This window comes from Prunus avium, chromosome 8, assembly GCF_965620075.1.
Source record: "Prunus avium chromosome 8, drPruAviu1.hap1.1, whole genome shotgun sequence".
Taxonomy (NCBI): domain Eukaryota; kingdom Viridiplantae; phylum Streptophyta; class Magnoliopsida; order Rosales; family Rosaceae; genus Prunus; species Prunus avium.
This window is the reverse complement of record NC_142291.1, coordinates 40,156,149-40,177,477: the sequence shown is the minus strand read 5'-3', so window position 1 is coordinate 40,177,477 and position 21,329 is coordinate 40,156,149. Positions and strand designations below refer to the sequence as shown.

Sequence of the window (21,329 nt, the reverse complement as noted above, 5' to 3'; positions counted from 1 at the left end):
CCTCTCTTTCTCTCTCTCTGGAGTCTCTATACGTAATCTGCCTATCTGTTTCTGACTAAAACTCGAAAAGCTATCGGAGACTTGCCACGTAAGAGGATGCACATTATTATTAGTCATTCAGCTAAATTCTAAAATAGAAAAATCCCATATATCCACGGGTGACGTGTCCGCAAAGCTCTTATCTCTCTTTCTCTCTGCACACACGCACACACAGAAAACAGCAAAGTAGCGAATGAATACGTCTCCTGTACGTACTTTACTCTACTCCAAAATACCTGTCGCGTTCTCGAAAATGTTTCATTTTGAAATGTGTTTCTTCTTTTTTCTTTCTTTAATTTCTTTTGATCAAGTGTTCATTTTTATATTTGTCCTTTTATTTGTTGCACGGATAGCGCGAGGGCGAGGCGAGGCACATAAGGTTAAACTATAATAAATGTAAAAATGTAATGTTGGTGGACTTGGACCTCCCCTAGCAATTTATTAGCCAATAATAACGGTGACTACGACTCCTCCTTAATGTTGGGCCTGGCCTGCCTGCCATGGGCTGGGAGTGGGACCCCTTCCTTCATTGAGGGGCTGAGAGGAGGTTTCCTTTCCATGTGAAAATTCAGTCCATTCTTCATTGAGGAGATGGAAGTTGGAAATACTTACTACTAGCAAGCAAACATAACTAACTAATTACCGAAACTTGTGGTCTGAGGAGGACAGTTAACAAGAAGATTAAGCAACAATGCATACATGATGCATGCCCTTCACAAGGAGAGAAACTCTCATGTGACGGGAATAACACTTTTTGTTATTCCCGATCAATAATGCAATGACATATAAGATAACTTTTCCATATGTCATTGTATTATTGGCTGAAAATAACAAAACAGTATTATCCCTGTTACATGTAAGTTTTTTTCCTCCCGCAAGGGCCAAGGGGGACCAACCATTGACCTATTCTCATTGTCACGGTCCAAAACAACGTCCCTTCTTCACTTGCAGCTTCCTTTTTAGGTAGGGTGCTGAGAAATATAATAATATATTAGGTAGCCCTAAAATTTATAGAAATAAAGTTCACTTAGCGGTGCCTAAAGTGGGTGGAAGGCAGGCAGGAAGGCAGTTGGATTGGATTTAAATGCAGCAGCTAAACTCAAAAACTGTAACAAAGATGGGGAAAATATTACAACTACAAGATGATCGTAAAATGTTTTACTCCTTTCACTTCACTAAACTCGGGCTCAGCTGGGGCTCAGGGCTCAAAAAGAAGTAGCAGCTCGGGCCTCCTTAAATTTTCTTAACTTTCTGTACTGAAGATCTCATCATCATGTTACAATTGAAACATATCTCAACTGAACTAACAAAAATATATATATCCTCCTATAGGCTGCCTATACGGCACCTAACCAAGAACAGCCTTGATCTTTGTCTTCTGCTCCTCTGTTAGTGACGTGGGGAATAGAACCTCAAATGTTACGTACAGATCTCCTTTCTTGTTGCTGAAATGCAAAGGCATCCCTTCCCCTTTGAATTTTCTCACTTCCTTGGGCCTTGTAATTCCCTGCGCCATGCCATCGTTATCAACCAACATAATAATATGTACGTCACCTCAACTTTATCTTTTTCCCCATTCTAACTCAAACACACGTATATATATATATATATACACACACACACACACATATATATATATATATATATATATATATAAACGAGAAAGAAACATAATGTCCTTTCCGTGACAATATTGAAGCTATAGCCTATTAGGTAGGAAGTAAATGCTGCTGACCTTTGAGCCGATGTGCACCAAATGATCATCAAGGTGCTTGATGGTCTTCTCAAAGCCCACAAGAGCTTGAACCTGTATACAATAAAGGTCCAAGAAATCAAATCTAGATGGAACCAAAAACGTAATTTTACATAGGACAAGGTCAACTGGAATAACTAATAAGCCCAATTATGCTAGCTGGAACCTTTTTTGCATCCAAAATTTGATGGCAGATGGACTAAATACTAATAAGAACAATAACCTAACCCAGAAATTAATCCAAGTCATACCAGTGTGATAGTGATGGTTGTGTGTAAGTCATTGCCTTCCCTTCTGAATCGGTCATGAGGTGCTGTGTGGATACGGAACTGCAAAAGCAATGTAGTTAGTTATTTTCAGAACATGGCACATGGATATTTCAATTTACTAAACCAAGGTGGCAAGGTCAAAGAACTAACTTTTAAGTCTCCAGCTTCTCCATCAATTTTGGGCTCACCATCTTCATAGAAAACCACCTCCTGTTTAAAAGCATAATTTTTTTCTCATTCTAATCAGAACAAATTATACTCATCACAGCAAATGTTTTTCAATTCTACAAGTATGGACAGAAGACAGTATCATTCAAGATATTTCAAGAAAGCTACTACTCAGAACAACAGCATATATTTCATATTTAAAACACCAACATATAACAATACATATGAGAGGATACATGGAAACACAGGGACGAGATAATCTACTGACATAAACAAATTCGAAGAAAAATAAACTCTAAAGCTTGCAAAGGGAAATGAAGAACGAAAGCTTACTTGCCCATCTTGCATCCCTTTCTCAATATCAACAGTGATGAAATATCCCTCCCTTTCATATTTGACATTAGCACATTGTTCACAGACCTGTAAGAGCCATAATAAAGTATGTAAGAAAGGTAGTAGCATAACCAGTCAAAGTAATTGTTAATGCGACAGAAAAAGAAATTAGTCTATGCAGACTAGATGGACATGCTTGTGAACGCAGCCTACAAACAATAATGAAGGACTACAAACGGCTTTTTTCAGAGGCAACAGATGTGTTGCCAATAATGGAACAACATTTTCTTATGCAGCCTAAAGAAATTATCATCCTCTCAAAAGTCGTTTTTCCCTAATAAGAAATAAATGAATTTGGAAGAATTTGTTGGAAGAAATGTTTGTTGAAGCACATACCTCTTCTGTCATCTGTTGGAACATCCCTGGACCGATTTGCCTGTGATAGACCTCATTTCTACAATTACAACGTCTCTTGCCTGGTGCTGCCTTTAAAATGTTCTTCTCCCTCCAAACCTGATAATGCCATGTACAAAGTCACACATAAATGAAAAGATCACATAGCTTACAGGCTTGGAAAGATGGTTTCTCTTGCATGTAGTGAACATAGCAGAAAGATGTCAGAACAAACACAAAGAAAATCAGATCATATCACAGTGAGGGATGGAGAGAGAGAGAGAGAGAGAGAGAGAGAGTGTGTGTGTGTGTGTACAGAAACACAAAAATAAACTTATGATGTCATGCTATTGGCGATCACTAAAACTTCAATGATTTTCAGTATAACCTTTTCAGGCAAGGTTGATATGCTTATTGCCCATAATTCGGATTATTCAAATGTGGTAAGTGAAAGTGTAGTATATGATGACATTTTAAAATTGCATAGGTGAACAACTTCATATCTTTCAGATTCTGGAAGTCATGCATATTCATAATTGAGACATGAGTCTTACATTCAATGAGCCTCCCAGGTAGAGGTCTTCCAATGTTGCATCCAATTCTACAACTACATCATCACCCTTGACGATTTTCTCTTCGTCTTCCATAGAGCGCCCACCAAAAAAACTAAAAGAAACCTTTAAGTTGTTAAAAAGTAAAACAAAAAGAACTGAGATGTCCTCAAAATTACAAAGTGAGCTGAGCTACTATACAAATATGCAATTAGAGCTACCTTACTTTTAAGTCTGTAATTAAACTCGCTCATAGTTCTTAGTCCATAGTCCATATTAATAAAGAAAGGAGACATTAAATCTGAAAATTCTAGATTTAAAGTTTTGAACTGATATTGCTGATATGAGGAATTATATGGAATGTATTGTAATTCAAATATCTGATTAAAGCAGAAGAAGAGGGGAATGAAGAAGGAAAGGAAACATACTCGGCAAAGATGTCATTGATGTTCATTCCCATTCCACCGCCACCTCTGCCTCCACTAGCGGCATGCTGTTTCAGCCCCTCTTCTCCATACCTATCGTATATGCTCCTCTTCTCGCTGTCCGAAAGCACCTCGTAGGCTAATTATTTTCAAAAGAAGAAAAGAAGAGGAAGTCAATAACAAGTGAAGAATGGAAGAGAAATTAGGAGGAGAAGGAATAGAAGTAAGTAAGGAAGCACCATTGTTGATGTCGGCGAATTTTTTATTAGCCTCTTCATTGCCTTGGTTCTTATCAGGATGGTACTTGAGGGCGAGCTTTCGGTAAGCCCTCTTGATCTGCTCGTCGGAGGCTCCCTTGGGGACTTGGAGTATCTCATAATAGCTCTTCCCTGCAATGGCGGCGAACGCATAGCAGAGAGCGCACAACACCAGCAACAGGAAAATAAGCTTGGTTCTCTGATGCGCCATTGCAAGATCTGATTTTGGCGCTCAAATTAACTGGATCTCCAATTAATTAATTTATGAATGAATTTAAGCCAACTGCTAATTCTAGGAAACAAATTAAACTCTAGGTCAGTCGTCTGTCGTCGTCGTCAGTCAGTCGGCCTCCTCTCGTCCTGAGACCTGGGCAGGCATGGATGGGTGGATCAAGGTTGAGTTCGTTTGTTGGTTTACTTAATTGATATAATCTATCCAACACAACAACAAAACAGGCAACAGGTAACAGCAAGGAAGGAGGACACTCATTCACTCCCAATCGCTCGCTCACTTCGTCAATTCAATTGTATTGTGTAAGTCAAGTCGTTGCTTCCATTTGCATTTTGCGACGTGTTTTCCTCCAAATTGGCCAATCACCGTTAGCGAATTGTTGTTCTAGCCAATTAGTGTCCGCCACGTCCGCTACGCTTTCCTGGAACCGGACTGGAGGCCGTGACGAGGAGAGGGGCAATTATATAATTTTACATAAAATAACCCATGGGATGGGTTGGGCTTGGGAAGATCTAATGGGATGGGACAAGCCTAAACGACCTCGGACCCAGTGGACCAGTTAAGTTACTTTGTTTCTCATATTCCCCTGTTGGATAGTTTGATCCAACGGTTAGAGAGAATGACTCCGTGTGAAAGAATAAAGTAGCGCATACAACTACGAGCTCAATTGCGTAATTTAGCTTTCATGAACAAATCGAAGCCCACATGATATTGGGCTGGGCTGGGCCTACGAATTACGAAGCTAGGGTTACGCAGATATCACGAGGATGGAGTGGTCGTGGCCCCTGGGCACCAGTAGCAGCAGTAAACAAGATACAAAATGAGGACAAGATGAGGAAGTCTGTAAACAAGGTCTTTTGCTTAAGACCAACCAAATGCGGGTAATCTTCCACCATGTATGAATGATTGTAGGAAAAGAAAGAGAGTGCTAGTGTATTTTTAAAATATTTGATTATCTACACAAGGCCTACAACTACAACGATGCATTTTCCCTCTCACTTTTAACAGCAAAGTTTGCTTCAAACTCTTAAAGTTCCATTCAGCTTCCATAAATACCAAGATAACTGTCCACCTCAATGAAAAATCACTCAAAACACAACCAAAAATAAAATACTCAAGATAGGCATTAGTCCAGCACATAGATCCGAGAGGCAATATCTTGGACCAACCAATCAAATCCCTCAAGCAGTCCATCTCCCGTGTATGCACTGCAGCCAACAATTTCCCAATGCCGAGTTTTATCCATCGCCTCCAAGTTCAAAACCTAGACAGAAGTATAATACATAACTGTTTCAGAAACTCAGAATTTTAAAGGCAATGCTCATCTTCATTTGTATATAAATTGTTTCGACCATGTACCAAAAATCCTTGAAAGATTTCACATAACATTGTTGCATATAAACTCCACGGACATGATGAGTAAAACCCATGCCGTTGTTGCATTTGTCATCCAGACAATAAGACAAGTGAATAAACAATCTAAAGCAACATAACAAGACAACGAATAAAGCTGTCTATGGGCAATAAAAGCATGCAAAACAAAACCAGGGCTACATTCACAAATTAATCCTATGTGTATATACACGCTGACCTAGAGCCTTACCTTAGCAATTTCTTCTGGAGTAAGGGCACCTTTTATGTCCTGTTTATTTGCTAGTATCAATAAGGATGATCCAGATAGCCTCTGTCATATCATCAAAACAAGTCAGCTTCTTTAGAACATTTGACCAAAATAATGGTCATAACTCACAAGCGCAAGTAAAACTCCTCAAAGCATTTCCTAGGTCTTATCATGTGGATATTCGTTTCGGGATTCCAGACCAGCAACATTATAAGTTTATTTAAGAGGATGTGATTGCTTATCCAAAATTTCAAGTGATGCATCTCAAATACATAATTAATCAGTTCACAGTCAGCAAAAGTTAAAACAGTTATACACTCATACAAGACTCGAGAAAATGCAGCATGAGTTGATACACTCAGAACATGCTCACATACTAGATGGATATCCTAAAAGTTGTAACTGCAGATCAGCACATAAATCGTATTGTACATTAAAGGAGGTATATGAATAACGAGAAATTCAAATGCGTTATTTTACACTAGGTACAAAAACAAAAAGAGCGAGTGAAGTAATAAGCAAATATACCTCTTCCTTCAAAAGATTATCAAGTTCCATTTTGCAGTCATCTAACCTTCTAAGATCTGAACTGTCAACTACCCATACCAGACCATCAGTTTGCTCAAAATAGTTTCTCCAGTAAGATCTTATTGTTTTCTGTCCCCCGACATCCCATATATTAAGGGTATACCTGCCAAGATCAAATTACAAGCATTTCAAATTTCCATATCATAATAAACAAAGTATGAAACTTCAAAATCGCATTGGTGCTAGAGTTTTTTATGGTCTAAAAACGAATCAATGAAATAAACAGTTGTCAATAATCAGGGAAAACAACCCCTAAATTGAGAAAATAAACACCCAATGTCCTTAATAAGAGCCCCAAGCATTCCAACTATCTCTATATATGATTAACCCACAAACTATTTTCATAACAACACTTTGGCACAAACAAATACAAATGTAAAAAAAAAAAAATCATGTTTTGGGGTTAAGCGTAGTTCACTTACTTTTGGTAAGTGATGGTCTTGATGTTGAAGCCGAGTGTGGGACTGACAACACTGGTGTCCTCTCCATTAATCCTGAGCACAATGGTAGTCTTGCCGGAATTGTCAAGCCCACTTCACAAACAAAACAAAACAAACAAACAAACGATTACTTAATTCTCATATCATACGAGTGAACAAAAGGGAAGAGAGGGAGAGATGAAGTTTCACTTACACCATGAGTATACGAATTTCTTTTTCTTTCCTTTTAATTTTTCGAATGATGCTGAGAAGCCCCATTTGTTCCCTCCCAAAAAGAATCAGATTGAGCTTCTCCCCAATAGAGCTTCAGATGATTCGATGAAAATCAGGATTGAGGATTGTAATTTGTAAATCAGGGCTCTTAATTTTAAAGAAAATTGAATTGACAACCAGGGTAAAACAGTGTTTTCAAAGGCATGCCTTCGCGCGCGTCGGAGCGAGGCGGCAGGAAAACGCCCCGAGGCGGTCGGCTGTTTCGCGAGTTGCACGTTTAGCGTGGGGAAGGCGTGAGGAGGCGTTGCAAGGCGGAGCAAGGAGCGCCAGATCTGGAACCTCTGAACCGGAAGAAATTTTGCGAGTCTGCAAATTGGCTGCGGCTCTGCGAGGAAGACGACTCGCGTGTTTTTTTTTTAAGGTTTATTGTAATGAAACGACGTCGTTTCGATTGAAGTGTTTTTAAAAAAAACTTAAAAAGAAAACACGCAAGTTTCTGTTTTTTTTTCTTCCCTTTATTGTAATAAACTCAAGTCAAGAAGAATTAATATCTTCTTGCCTTTTCTATCTCCAGCCGACTGTAGCTTTTCTACTTACCTTTTTTTTTTTCTTTTTCTAAATTAATATATTAACACATGAAATTATTTATATATTATATAATACAATCCTAATTTCTTTCATTATTAGATAATCTCTATCAATTTCAAGAATTCTCTTCATCTTTCGACTGCAAGTAAGTCATTTTATTTTTCTCTCTAATCACAATTGTAATTTGAAGTTTCGTATAAATTTAGTGTTGAGGAGTGGGATGAGTGAATTATGTTTTTGTTTTGATGTTAAATAAATATTTTATGTTTTGAGATTGATTATTATGCTTTGAAAGACAATTAGTATTTATATTTAAAATATTGTTATGATTCGATGAGAATTAGTTGTACAATTTAATTGTATTGTATTATTCATAAATTTTTCTTATTAAAATAAATTATTGTTCAAAAGACTTACACATCAATGCTTCAAAATTTACGCTTTTTATAGCGCTACTAAAAACGTTTCGCATATGCACCTCGCCTTTGAAAACATTGGGGTAAAATGGCAGTACAAATTTATGGTCTGTCTTGTTGTTCTCCTAGCGGTTTTTCGCGCCTTTTAATGAAGTATTTTCAGACCAAAAAATAAAAAACAAAACAAACTACAAGTTAGCTCAGCTCAGGGTCATACTCTACTCACCCTCTAATGTAAAAGACTCCAGGATCCAAAGCAGCCCGGTCTTCCTCAAGGGCCTAAGACATCCACGAATTGGGCATAGCCCTCACTTGGTTATTTCATTAACTTCTCTTCTCTTTTAATAGCTGTTTTTTTATATATAAAAAATAAAACATCGTTTCGCAGTTGGATACTTGATTTTGTCCAGTAAAATGAGGTGCTTGATTGAATTGAAAGAGATTGTAATCATGCTACAACTTCCAATCAACTTCCACCTCAACAAAGCTGTTAGGTCAGCAGATGTCATTATTCTGTTCTATTAGTATTGTAACTAACTAGTAACTAGTCTAGTAGAGATTTTGTTAATATCATTAGTGATAAATGATTAGTTCCCAAATGCTACTTGTCATCTTGATTACCCTTTGATTGTTTGTTATTTTATCCCATTAATTTATTCCTTTTCTCAATTCTCTCGTCATCCATGGCTATTAATCCTCAACCTCCCGCGCTCATTTGATTCCGCTCCACTCTCAGATTGGATTACAACATCTAAGGTTGAAATTAATGCATAGCTCAGTCCTCATCAATTGTAAATAAGAAATTAGGCCTTTATCACATCTTCAATCAACATGCAGTAGCAACTAATCAATTTATCAAAATCCCTAATTGATAATTCATACAAGCAAGAACACCAAAATCAATTTCAAATCCTATTCATAATTCAACAAACCAAAATTAATTGCAACTCATAATTACTGATAAGCCCCAATTGCAAATCCCTAATTGATAAACTTATCATGGTTTGATGATGGCCATTCAGAGAGTTAAGTTGTAAGTTCTAACACTATACAATTATAATAATAATGTATGAGCATGAGCATGAATAAATAATAAATATATAGTTGACAAAATTATAAATTTTTAAGTGGACACTGTACGTGTTTTTTGTGAAACGAGCAATAAGTGATCAAGCTTTAGCCTAAAAAAAAGAAGAAAAAAAGAGATCAAACCGAGGCCAATGCTATACGTACGTACAGTTATCATCTATAGTTGGGCATGGATGGGCCAAGTTACTAACATGTTGCATTGCATATATCTATCTATCTATAACTTGTTCAGATATTAATCACAGTGGTAAGTTGGTAACTCTAAATCTTAAGCCATGCGTAAGCAGCAATTCATCTGCTGCAAATTGTATGAAATGATGACTGGAAATTAAGCTGCTTGATAATATACATACCAAATGTCCTCCAACAAATTAGAGGAAATCATTATAATGTACGATCCATGTTTAAATATTGTAGGCTTCTTTTTGCTTTTAGTAAAAACATTGCAGTGTTCCAGGAAAAAAAGAGAGACTAAATTAATTAAAATAGTTGTTTTATTTATTTTGTTATGAATATAACAAGAGGTATTAATGAAGTTTTTGATTGTTGAGGAGGAACAATAATCAAATATTGTGTGTTCCTGCCTTTGTTAGTTTGTTGGTATGGTAATGGTAGTTCTGCTGCAGAGCAGATTGAATCGAAAAGTGGACAGACATAGGAAGGAAGGGGGTAGATGAGATAATAAATGCTTTTGAGCGAGCTATAGGTATACCCAGAACGAATGTTGTACGTAATTGTATTTTGCATAGAGGACAGGACATATTTGATGATGATATTTGGAACAGTAAAAAGGGGGGGAGGAAGAAAGCATTTCTCTCTCTCTCTCTCTCTCTCTCCCTCTCTCTCTCTCTCTGTTCCAAGAGGGAGGCGCATCGCGTCAACGTGGGAGTATGCGAGCCCCGTCACGAGGCTGTCGACAGAGGAGCAGCCACGAATGCAAAATAGAGAAGTAGCCGTCGTGGCACAATCTGGCACCACACCTCTATCTCCATCAATATTCAATGAAAAGCGATCCCCACGGACCCACCCGGCCTCATACTCACATACTCACTTGTGCTTTTTAAAACCTTAGAGTAAGGACACTCTCTGTACTAGTACTCCTTCCTTGCATTGGTTGCTGCCTCCTCCCTCTCTCTCTCTCTCTCTCCCTTCCCAAGAGTAAGGAGGACACTATATCATACATTCATTTGGTCAACTAAACTCAACTCAACCCAACTCATTTCCACAGCAGCCAGCCAGCCAGCTGAGCTACTTGTCTCGCGAGAAAGATAGAGAAAGAGAGAGTTGGAAATGGGGAGGGCTCCATGCTGTGACAAGATTGGGCTGAAGAAGGGGAGGTGGACAGCAGAGGAGGATCAAATCTTAATCAACTATATCCAGACCAATGGGGAAGGCTCCTGGAGGTCATTACCCAAGAATGCAGGTACATATATATCTATCTTTCAAAAATATTTACACACTAGAACTTGTGGATGTGGTGGTGGTGCTACTGAATCTCAGTCATCCGGAATCTTGTTTTGTTCTTCTTCTCACGCCTTACATTGGTCATTCATTGGCTAAGCTTATAAATTGCTTTTGTCATATGTATGTATATATTACGATGACGAGTTACTTACTGTGATTCTGATTGAAGGGTTACTGCGGTGTGGTAAAAGTTGCAGACTAAGATGGATTAACTATTTGAGAGCCGACTTGAAGAGGGGAAATATATCTGCCCAAGAGGAAGATATCATCATCAAATTGCATGCTTCTCTGGGAAATAGGTGAGTTGACTACTAGTCTCCTCCACCTCCTTAATTACTTAATAATACTTACTAACTACTTATTCTTTATGAAGTTATGATAAATTGATAATTTTCTCACTCATTAATTACCAAATAAATAACAACCGCAAACACTAGAACCAAAACCACCAGCAAGTTAATAAATTATTAAATCAAATCAAATCCAAGGACAAGTGAATTGGACGGATCAACTTTTTGAAAATTATGTCAACTTTTTTTCTTTTCGTTGCAGGCAGTGCAGCTTGCTTTCCCTTTGCTCTTTTGTTTTCTATCTGTCCCTGTCAAGTAAATAAATTTGCTTGTTTTATTAGTTGGAACTCTGGAAGGAACTAGGTCACCCTTCCCTTTTTAAAGAAAAAACACAAGGAACTAGATCACCGTCAATGGGTGAGCCAAGGCACTGATTTGATTGCTTTTTACACTTTGAGGGAGACACTCGGTAGTCGGTATATAGAACTGATCACGTGTAATCTATTTCACCATGAAAAACAAACATAGTTTAGTCAGACTTAAAAAAAATAAAAAATACTTGTTATCAGATTTAATACAGAAATTAATTCCTAGTTTCTTATGACTCATCAATACTGTTTAGCCAGCTAGATTTTTTGGGTCAAAATTAGCCAGCTAGATTGGTCAGTGCCCAAGTAAGTATTACGTGTTCTTGTCTTTTCGCTACAACTAAGACTTAAATATCAGCAGTTTAATTATGACAAAAAAAAAATTAGAGATATTTAGTCATATACTAAAATGTATTAAAATTATAAATAAACTCTACACTATTTAATTTCTATAAACAAACTCAAAAAAAATCCAAAATATGATAGCTGACCCTATTGAATTTAATTTTGATTATTAAATTACTTTAATGCCCTATTTAGTATTTTGGGTTTTTTTATGAGGTTTTGGGGTTGGGTTTGTTTTAAGAAATCAATGACAGTTTTGTAATTTAAAAGAAGTTAAAAGCCTTTTTGTTATGTTATAAATGGCATTTGGGTGTGTTTCTAAAATCCATTTTATATAAGTTTTTTTTAAAAAAAAATAAAATTTGGGCTCCTATATTGGGTATAATAGTAAATCTCCCAAAAAAAAAATAAAAATATCAGCAGTTTAATGACTCCCTCCGAGTATAGAAATGAAGTTCCATCAGTAGTGCAGTGGTTGTGTGGTAGAAGCGTAGTAGATGTTTAATTAATGGATTAAAGTGATAAATATGATTATGCAGGTGGTCTTTGATAGCAAGTCAATTACCAGGAAGAACCGATAATGAAATCAAGAACTACTGGAACTCTCATTTGAGTAGGAAAATTGACACCTTCAGAAGGCCTACTACTACTAGTAGTGATCAAATGAGTAGCCTACCAGCAGCTGCTAGTAATAATATTCCTTTCAAGCGAAGAGGCGGTAGAACCAGTCGCTGGGCCATGAAGAAGAGCAAAACATACACCACTACTACTACTACTAATTATACCCAACGTCACAACAAGGGACAGAAGGACATTACTAATACTGCTGCTGCTGCTGCTGAGGAGGCGATTGCCCTGGAGAAGAAGACGCCCTTTCCTGGGCCTAATGATAATATTGATACTATGCACCACGATTACATGGTATTAATGACTGACCCAGCTGCTGATGACCATGATCATCATCCTCATCACATGGACGACTGCATGGTCGACAACCTTGTTAATCATGATCATCATCAGCAGCAGAAGGAAGCAGAAGGACTAGCAATGCCAGCGGTCCTCATGAGCTCTACTACTACTACTACTACTGAGAATGAGGAGGAGGAGGATGAGGTAGAGGTGGAGGAAAAGGATACTCGTGATCATGATGGGCTGGGTCCTGTCAATATTGATCACCGTCAGAAGGAAAGTCACGAAATGCTTTTAGGACCACATCCACATAACGACGAGAACAAGGACGATGACTTGGATGAATCTGGCGGCATTGAATTTGATGGTGGGTTGTTGGGTACATTTAATGAATTGATGGACAATGTTGAGTTACTGCAGAAGGATCCAAATTCAAATGGGGTTTTGACTTTAAGTGATCATCAACATGATCATGCCATGGGCGTTAATCATGAGGTAGATCAGGTAGAGACTGCTACTACTACTTGTGGTCATTTGAGCTCGTCATCAAACGGACAAGTATGCTCTTCTTCAATAATGTCAATGACTGCTACTTCAAGTAGTTCAGCTTCAGCTTCAGCAGCTGCTGGTAATTATTATTTTGATATGGAGGATGGTCAAGCTGCTGCTGCTGCAAATGGAAATGATCGTGATCATAACAATCATATATTATGGGATTGGGAGAGTGTTGTCGAAGCAGGACATGAGTTATGGGATCATGATGATGATAAAGCAAATATGCTTTCTTGGTTGTGGGAGGAGGGTACTTCTTCTTCTTCTTCTACTACTAGTAATACTGCTGCTGCTGCTTCTACCATTCATCATCATCATCTTAACTGGGAAAGAGACACTACCACTGATGATACATCGATTATGAGAGAGGCCGTGGACCCTGACAAACAAAATGCGATGGTGGCTTGGCTTCTGTCTTGAAATTCATTTACTTGTTATATATTGTACCGCCCGTTTTCTTCATTTTGTTCATCTCATTTCGTGATAGACGTACGTTGAAAGTTAATACACTTCTAGTTAGTTAGTTTAGTTTCTACTTCTTATTAATTACTCGCTTTCTTTTTTCAATTAATGTTTGCACAAATGCCAATTGCAATATTTCAGTTTTGTACAATTACCATCTAGATTGGATTACAGTAATGCTGTGCTGTGCTAGTTTGCGAGTGATTCTGAGAGGGCCAAAATCACTTCCTATTGAGTATAATCATTTTTGCCTAAAAAAGAGGATGTTTGGCAAAAAATTAAAAGTGCTTAAAATAGGTATTAGAATCACTTAAAGTGATTTTAGGGAGAAGCAGGATTTTCTCAAAAAATCGGAAATCACTTGATTCCTATTAATAAAACTTAATGTGGTAGTTAATGTGGGTATGCCACCTCAATTAATGTAAGATGATATGGATGTTTTTTCTTATTTCTCTTTAAAAAAAATAATGTTTTACAATAAAATATTATTCCAAAAGAGAAGCACGAGAACCACTATCCTCCCCCCATGGACGGAACCAAGGCAAGGGCTGCCCTTGGCTCTAGCCCAGGGACAGTTTGGGAAAAAACAAATTAAATATACATATAGTCTAATATTTTAACTAAAAAATATATATATAATCTCAACACCAATATGCATAGTAAGAGGTCTTCCACATTTGTTTTTGGTGTTAAAGTTTGTCCCAACAACAATTTTAAAAATTTTCTATTAATTTGTCTCCAAAAGTGAAACATTTTTCTAAATAAAATTCACCTTTTCGTGAATAATATGGCTCTAATTTTTTTTCCTTGTATTTACAATTAGCATGATTTATATGATTTAATGTATATTTTTATTTCTAGAAAAACTATAGAAAATGTAAGTAAAAAAAAATAAAATTATCATTAGATTTTAAGCTAATAACTTTAGCTAGCCCATCCATTGAAAAATTTCTAGTTCCGCCCTTGCCTCCACCATAAGGTGATCAATTAATGTAGCCAATTAAGTGTGTTCAAATAGCATTACTGTTGAGCAACTTTACATGTATGGTATATAAATAAGAAAATTAGAAATCCGTGGGTTGAAGAAGTTGAAGGATCATGGACTTATTAGGGCCTCAAATGGCAAAGCCCAGTTTTAAGGAATTGGTTGGTGGAGAGACTCTGCGCGTGCTGCATGCTGAAATTGGGAATGGGCCGCTTCTACCCGCACTAGTCTACATGTGCTAAAGACGACGTCGTGTTAGCAGAGCAGACTAACCTCTAAGCCGTGCTGTGCTGTGCTGCTGCTGATAACCCGTTTAGCCTTGAGCCTGCGGCGGTCGGTTGTTGGCGGCGGGGGATGTTGAAGTTGAAATATATTGGCCTCCGAGCCTTCACTATCATCGGTCAGAAGACTCATAACCTATTACTTACATCTGATTTCTGAGCATTCGCCTTGCTTTTCATTCTTTTCTTTTTCCAGGTGAACAACATAGCTTCATTTCATCCGCAGTCAAGCTCAGGTACCTCCTTCTTTTTTCGAATTTTACCTCTTTTATCCAAGGTTTTCATCAAAGGTATTTTTCCTTTAATTTCTTTTTTTTTTTTCTTTCAGAATTTATCTCTAAGCGTAAGCATTTTTAATATCTATAATGATTGAGCAACTTTACATGTATGGTAGACGACATGGTTTCCAATTTCTATCTAAGCGATTGAATTCAACTTTCTCAGAATTGTAGAGTGTAAATTTAAAGGAACTTTACTCCTTTTAGTTGAATTTCCTAGTTTCGTTACTTCACAAGCATTAGAATTAGAATACATAATCGCGTTTGAGTTTTGACGCTTCTTGCCGGTTTGTTCTCGTGTCTGTCAACGGTGTTATCAATTGCTGCTGAATTTAAATTCGACTGCATTTTGTACTTTGGCAATTTCTGTTTGAAACTTTAGATTTATATTATTAACTTACACTTTGGATGGCAGATGCAATGCCAGGATAGATAACCCATTATCCGCGAGGGCCTCGTCTTGCATAACAACGTTTCCCCGGTCCTTTAATTCTTCACCTTCTGAATATGATGATTACTCAGAATTGGGCTCCCCAGTGCCTAAAGCTCCAAGTAATCCCAGGAAGTTGATGACAGAGAAGCCTGAGCCTTATATGGTACGCTCACAATGTCCCAACTGCTTACTCTGTGTTATCTCTGAGTATATTTTATTTAGGCTTGGGTTTTGTTAATTTGAACACATGTGCAATATAGTTACTACCTCTGCTTGGAGTTTCATGATTATTACTGAATTTAATCATAGTCATGTGTTCTTGAAATTGTCATTTGCAGCAGAAAACTAATCGTAAGAAAAATTCGTCTGGAAAGCCTTCAAAAAGCAGCATCAGCTCAAAAGATGTTTCCTCTAAACGGGGTAACTCTTCTCCAACTATTCATCTTAGCTTGATATCTGGAACAAATTTTCAGATCTATTATTAACCACATGATGCCTCCAACCTTTTACTATCGAGAACATACAACCTTCTGCAATCAACCTTCCCTGTTGACAGAGGTCTTTTCAGCTTTTACGAACATGTCACATGCTTTATCAGCTACTTTTGAACCCCAATCCCCACCTTCTTTTTCCATGGTTGCCTGATAATTAATTCATGTGCATGTTTCGAGAGCGTAGAAACAAGCAGGAGAGCAAGTTTGGATCTTGAGGTTATTACAAAAGGCTTTGATCTTCCAATTCATCCACCAGATGACCAAGAGGCAGTTACCATTAGAATTACCAACATAAACTCGGAGACAAGTGATTCTGCAGTACACTCAATGTGCATGTCCTGTGGTAGCTTGGAGGGGGTTGTGAGGACAAAAGCAGATGCAGTGGATGCCTTGTTTAGCGTGAAAGACAACATGGGCATACAAAGTTTAATTAGAAAGTAAGAAAATACTTGCATTTCATCATTCTAGATTGTGTTTGCATTGTCCCTTTATCAATAGCCATTGTATCGGCCACTTTTAATCTGCAAAGTACTAGAGACATACAGATACATACGACTACTGCATTGTGATGAACAATTTTCGCTGTAATTTTTCTAGATACATATTTGCTTGTATATTTAGATGGGAGAGTGCATTACAGCAATTTTTTGAAGTACTACATGCTGGACTAGATATCATCTTTTCTCTTGAACTTCCACCCTGAGAAGTGTGAACTTCACCATAGAAATTGATTTGAGAGATTCAGGTTTTAGTGAACTAAAGAAAATGTAGTTGGTACCATATGGAGATGATGGTGGTGTCAATCATATGCCCCTGGGTTATTTTCTTTGCTTTTTTAATATATATATATATATATATATATATGAAAATCGGATGAATAATATCGCATGTTTATTTGTGATTTCTTTTTGTAACTATGGTTGTCAGGTTGAATCGGACAATCGTGAATGATCACAAATGGTCAGCTAACTTACATTCAAGAGACTCCGCCCCTGCAGTGACGAGCAAGCAAAGCAATGCTAACTGCGATTTGGGACTGGATATAAGCCGTCATCTGGGTGACCTAAGAGGCCAAATCACTTTGAAGACAGTGTGCATAGAAGACTTGGAGTATCTGCATAATGCCTTGTTGCATCTTGAGGCTCAACCTGACAGAAGCAGTAGTATTCCTAACAGTGACAGCTGAGAAACCATGCAATAGATAATGCACTATACAGTGGATATTAAGAGAATTATGAATAGATGCTGACTTTGGGTTTGGTTTATAATTTTTAGGATTGACTGGCCGCACGTTCTTGATGTTTTGGATTATAAAGTTTAATGGAGTTTAATCATTGTAAGTATTTATGAGTCATTATTTTATGGACAAAATGGTTGCTTCTTTCGAAGGAGATATATAACCCCATATTTGTTACTTCATCAGCCTATGCCTCTTTGCATTTGATTTAAAATTCAAGAACATTGTGTTTCGACCGAAGAAGTGAAATCAGATTTGTAATTGACGATGTTAAGTTAACAATATCAAACAATTTACACGAATAATTTACAAAAATCTCAGGTGCGTTAGTTAAACTGTCCCTAGCTTAAAGGAAAGGGCTAAACAATGCAACTTCTTTTACATTGACTGCAGAAAATGTACCAGACAGAACGCAATGAAAATCTGATTCATGCATGGCCTTTCTCTTCATATGCAACTAGGATAAACCTAACAAATGCTCATCTTGCACTCAAGATTCTACAAATCAAGCAATATCTCTCTGAACATCATTAAAGCACTTAATCTGCAGAATGATTTCCTTTCTCATCCATATCCAACATCCTGCATGATTTCTCTTGTTTAAAATCAGGCTCTGAGATACCCATAGAAGAACACTCTGCAATTGGATATTCCCTCTCATCAACTAAAGACTTCATATAGGGGCATGACCGCTCTTCAGCTTCAATGTTGGATACAGGCTCTTGCCCGGAGCTAAATGCCATGTCATCAGATGGTGGGGCAAATGGCTGTGTTCTCATCTGCACGGACCGTAAGAGTGCAGCCCTCCTCAAGTCAGCAGAGTGACAAATGTCACTAGGTGATGATGGGAATCGTCCCTCTGAATCAGAGCCTCGTTGACGAGGCTGCGAGCAGTTAAAATTAGTGACGGTGCAGCCATGTGAAGACTGTGAAGTACTTGAACAAGTGGAAGGAAACCCAGTAAGTGGTCTTTGGTACCTATATGGAGAGACCGGACTAGAGGGGACACTGTCAGGTTGGGAGGAGCAAGTATTTATGGGGTTCTCGCAAAATCGAGAGTCATCCGAGTCCTCTGACATGGGTGAATATTGTAGCGACATCTCATCCCTGGAAACATAAAGTTGTGAAAAATTAATGAAAAATCAGCATAATAAAGGAAGTAAAATTTTCTCTTTACTAGGAAGGAGCAAGATGGAGAAAGCAAAGCACATGATTATTAATTAAGAGAACTCGTGTTTAAAGTGGAAACCAATGACTTGAGGGAAATGAGATAAGATTTGGTGAGGGGTTGCTCAAAATCATTGATGCTAGTGTCTTATATCTGGCTATATACTTCAAGCTGTCCACTTGTCTAGCAAATCTTGCATTTAGATGAGTGAAGACAAAAAGAAAATTTTATGTGATTGCTACTATGTTCACATGCCAAGAAATCTTCAAAGTATGCGGTTTCGGTTTGCAGCCATATCAAGTACGGTCTTTGAATTGAAGTTTTCCCCTCCAATTGTTCTGTAGCACTAAAACCTAAACCAAATTCACCCTTCTGGTTTACCACCTAAGCAAAAGGCCCAAAGTAAACTGGCTTCAATATACTAAGAAATATGATTAAATTCTTGCAAACGCTAGGTAATGTGAGCTATCATAACAACATCCAATCGAAACTATACCATAAGATGGCTTATTCTGTTTGAGTCATATGATATCACCAACTTCAGGGAAAAAGATAACAACAAAAGAATAAAGAAATCAAAGAACAGACAAAAGAAGATAGAAATATCAACTATAATCTGCACCCCTTATGCAGCTTCAGTGAGTGCCACAATCTAAGAAACCATGACCCTTCAATCCTAAGAAACTTATAGTATGGTGCCAAACGAATGAGGTATAGGCTTACAGACTTTGGCACAGCCCGTATATGAAAAAAAAGCACACAGTAAGCCTCTCAGAAGGGCCAGGTTTATTAAAAAAAGAACCTGAATTTAAGTAATAACACCTATCAAAACTAGGCAAGAATCTGAGTCATGAGACATGAGTCTGCTGACCAAAATGTGAAAATGTTTTAACAATAGATATTTGACAACCTACTACTCCCTCCAACTTAAACGTACAGTCTAAAGCAGAACGTTATGATAAAAAAAAGTTGCATAATGAAATAACGAGAATAAGCATAGTTATCTTATGTGGGACGGAGTAGTTTCCAAAACCAGGTACAAAGAATTGACAGAAAAGTTTGATACAAGTGTTACATAAGAAATTACCTTGAATAAAACATGGTCTCAGACCTGGCTGGAGATTCCATGAGATTCTCAGGGAGTGGGTCTCCAACTGTCAGTCCATTCAAACTGGATGCCATAATCTGCACAAGAAACAAGTTGTGAGGGAAATGAAGGATCAAAGACTGATTATTCATTCATATGCTTGTAAGTTATATGTGAAGAGGAAAGTATGGCATGTGAAGCTGTGATGATTGAAAAGGGTAATAAGGAAATATCATCATGCCAGAAATGGTCTAGTAACTGTGTACATATTTTTGAAAACATTAATTTTTTTTTATTTTTTTATAAAAGTTCCATATGAAGAAAATTCCTTGAAGAAGACCCATGAATGAATCAGAGTCGGAGTCAGACGCAGTAAATTTTCAAACTTGAAAAGAAAAAGAAAAGTCCTTCAAGTATGATTCCATCAAATAAATTATAAGAAGACAGACGACAAATGACAGACGACAGACGGCAGACGGCAGACGACGAAGAGGTTAAATAAAGCAAAGCACAAGCAAACATATGTACGGCAATGAAATCAAAATGATGAAATGATAAAGAATGAAGGAAAAGAAACCTCGCTGAGGTAACGCTTGTGAGAGTGGAAATTATCGAGGTAAACCTCATCTTCAGGATCTCTGCTCCGCTTCCCAGATGGAGATGGAGATGGAGATGATGATGACAATGATGATGATGCAGCGGAAGCTGCTGCTGATGATGAAGATTCTGCAGCTCCAGCTGAGTTCGATTCTGGACGCATTGGATTACTACTCTACCAAGTACCAGACCAACCTCCTCCCTCTCCAACAATTCATGTCTAGTATTCTGTTCTTCTGTATGAGACTCGTATAAAGGGCGCACAAAACGACGTCGCCTATTTCCTTCACAACCACAACAAAATTTTGGCATCCACTGGGCTACACAAGAAGACCGAAATGAATGAAGATCCAATGGGCTGGGCTGGGCTGGGCTACAGACAAAGGAACGAGTTGATTGGATTTTTTATAATTTATACCCAAAAAAGCCAAAAAAGATCCAAAAAAAAAGGCCACTCCAAAAAGCATATGCCCTTTCCTTTCCTCCAAAGCCCCTCCCTAACAAAAAGAAGATCCCCTGTTGTGTTGTCACAGTTGTGTAATGTGTTTGGGTGCTGGGAACTGGGATTATTCCTCCCTCACTCACTAATGCATCATTTTTAGATTAAAGCAACACCAAGCAACAGAAGAAAGATGAGGTTTTTATGCAAACGGAATAAATGAACCACCCAACCCCTCCCTGAGTCCCCTCCCTCCCTATAGGCTATATATATAAATTTACAAATAAAAGAAAATGAACCAAGCGGAGGAAGAGCCTACTTTATTCATATTATTATTCTTGCTAATTAATCTTTTATTTCTTCCAATTTTAATTTTTTGCTCTTAATCAAATCCCCCTTCCTCCTAATGACACTGGCAGAGGATAAAAACAGATGTCAACAACACAAGTAATTTTGTGTACGAAGAAAGCCGATAGAGAGAGAGAGAGAGAGAGAGAGAGAGAGAGAGAGAGAGCGAGCGAGCGAAAGCGACATGACCGCCATATAACGTTTCCCGCTCAGACAT

General features: G+C 37.7%; 6 protein-coding genes across 10 annotated transcripts in view; 3 read left to right on the top strand and 3 right to left on the bottom strand.

Annotated features, from left to right (window-relative positions):
• Positions 1 to 1,113: 1,113 nt before the first annotated feature.
• ATERDJ3B (DNAJ heat shock family protein) lies at positions 1,114 to 4,725 on the bottom strand. Its single transcript, XM_021949430.2, has 9 exons — positions 4,171 to 4,725; positions 3,935 to 4,070; positions 3,510 to 3,621; positions 2,959 to 3,075; positions 2,563 to 2,649; positions 2,212 to 2,271; positions 2,044 to 2,121; positions 1,775 to 1,846; positions 1,114 to 1,546 (listed from the first exon to the last, which is right to left on the bottom strand). The coding sequence occupies exons 1-9, from the start codon at positions 4,397 to 4,399 to the stop codon at positions 1,388 to 1,390; spliced, it is 1,050 nt and encodes a 349-aa protein (XP_021805122.1). The 5' UTR covers positions 4,400 to 4,725; the 3' UTR covers positions 1,114 to 1,387.
• Positions 4,726 to 5,326: 601 nt separating this feature from the next.
• TTN5 (ADP-ribosylation factor family protein) lies at positions 5,327 to 7,696 on the bottom strand. Of its 2 annotated transcripts, none has more exons than XM_021949432.2 (6): positions 7,490 to 7,696; positions 7,263 to 7,373; positions 7,052 to 7,162; positions 6,570 to 6,732; positions 6,024 to 6,104; positions 5,327 to 5,684 (listed from the first exon to the last, which is right to left on the bottom strand). In XM_021949432.2, exons 2-6 carry the CDS (start codon positions 7,325 to 7,327, stop codon positions 5,547 to 5,549), a joined length of 558 nt encoding a protein of 185 aa, XP_021805124.1. In that variant the 5' UTR covers positions 7,328 to 7,373; positions 7,490 to 7,696; the 3' UTR covers positions 5,327 to 5,546. The 2 variants fall into 2 exon arrangements, with proteins under 2 accessions (XP_021805124.1, XP_021805123.1); XM_021949431.2 differs by having other exon boundaries at positions 7,460 to 7,694.
• A 2,749-nt stretch (positions 7,697 to 10,445) lies between these two features.
• Positions 10,446 to 13,841, top strand: MYB11 (myb domain protein 11). The gene is made up of 3 exons (XM_021949436.2): positions 10,446 to 10,798; positions 11,009 to 11,138; positions 12,382 to 13,841. The coding sequence occupies exons 1-3, from the start codon at positions 10,666 to 10,668 to the stop codon at positions 13,721 to 13,723; spliced, it is 1,605 nt and encodes a 534-aa protein (XP_021805128.1). The 5' UTR covers positions 10,446 to 10,665; the 3' UTR covers positions 13,724 to 13,841.
• A 1,148-nt stretch (positions 13,842 to 14,989) lies between these two features.
• Positions 14,990 to 17,658, top strand: LOC110749349 (sucrose-phosphatase-like protein). 4 transcript variants are annotated; one of them, XM_088245917.1, is made up of 6 exons: positions 14,990 to 15,150; positions 15,228 to 15,321; positions 15,725 to 15,905; positions 16,084 to 16,162; positions 16,421 to 16,673; positions 17,164 to 17,658. In XM_088245917.1, the coding sequence occupies exons 1-6, from the start codon at positions 15,105 to 15,107 to the stop codon at positions 17,420 to 17,422; spliced, it is 912 nt and encodes a 303-aa protein (XP_088102043.1). In that variant the 5' UTR covers positions 14,990 to 15,104; the 3' UTR covers positions 17,423 to 17,658. The 4 variants fall into 4 exon arrangements, with proteins under 4 accessions (XP_088102043.1, XP_021805130.1, XP_021805129.1 ...); XM_021949438.2 differs by having other exon boundaries at positions 14,993 to 15,150; positions 15,228 to 15,267; XM_021949437.2 differs by having other exon boundaries at positions 14,993 to 15,150; positions 15,228 to 15,267; positions 16,081 to 16,162.
• A 55-nt stretch (positions 17,659 to 17,713) lies between these two features.
• Positions 17,714 to 20,566, bottom strand: LOC110749350 (pollen-specific LRR extensin-like protein). The gene is made up of 3 exons (XM_021949439.2): positions 20,306 to 20,566; positions 19,729 to 19,826; positions 17,714 to 18,580 (listed from the first exon to the last, which is right to left on the bottom strand). Exons 1-3 carry the CDS (start codon positions 20,486 to 20,488, stop codon positions 18,013 to 18,015), a joined length of 849 nt encoding a protein of 282 aa, XP_021805131.1. The 5' UTR covers positions 20,489 to 20,566; the 3' UTR covers positions 17,714 to 18,012.
• A 604-nt stretch (positions 20,567 to 21,170) lies between these two features.
• LOC110749346 (uncharacterized) overlaps positions 21,171 to 21,329 on the top strand; it is a 5,797-nt gene continuing 5,638 nt past the window's right edge. Inside the window, exon 1 of the mRNA XM_088245912.1 lies at positions 21,171 to 21,211. Coding sequence (XP_088102038.1) covers positions 21,171 to 21,211 — 41 coding nt within the window. The remainder of the gene's footprint in view (positions 21,212 to 21,329) is intronic.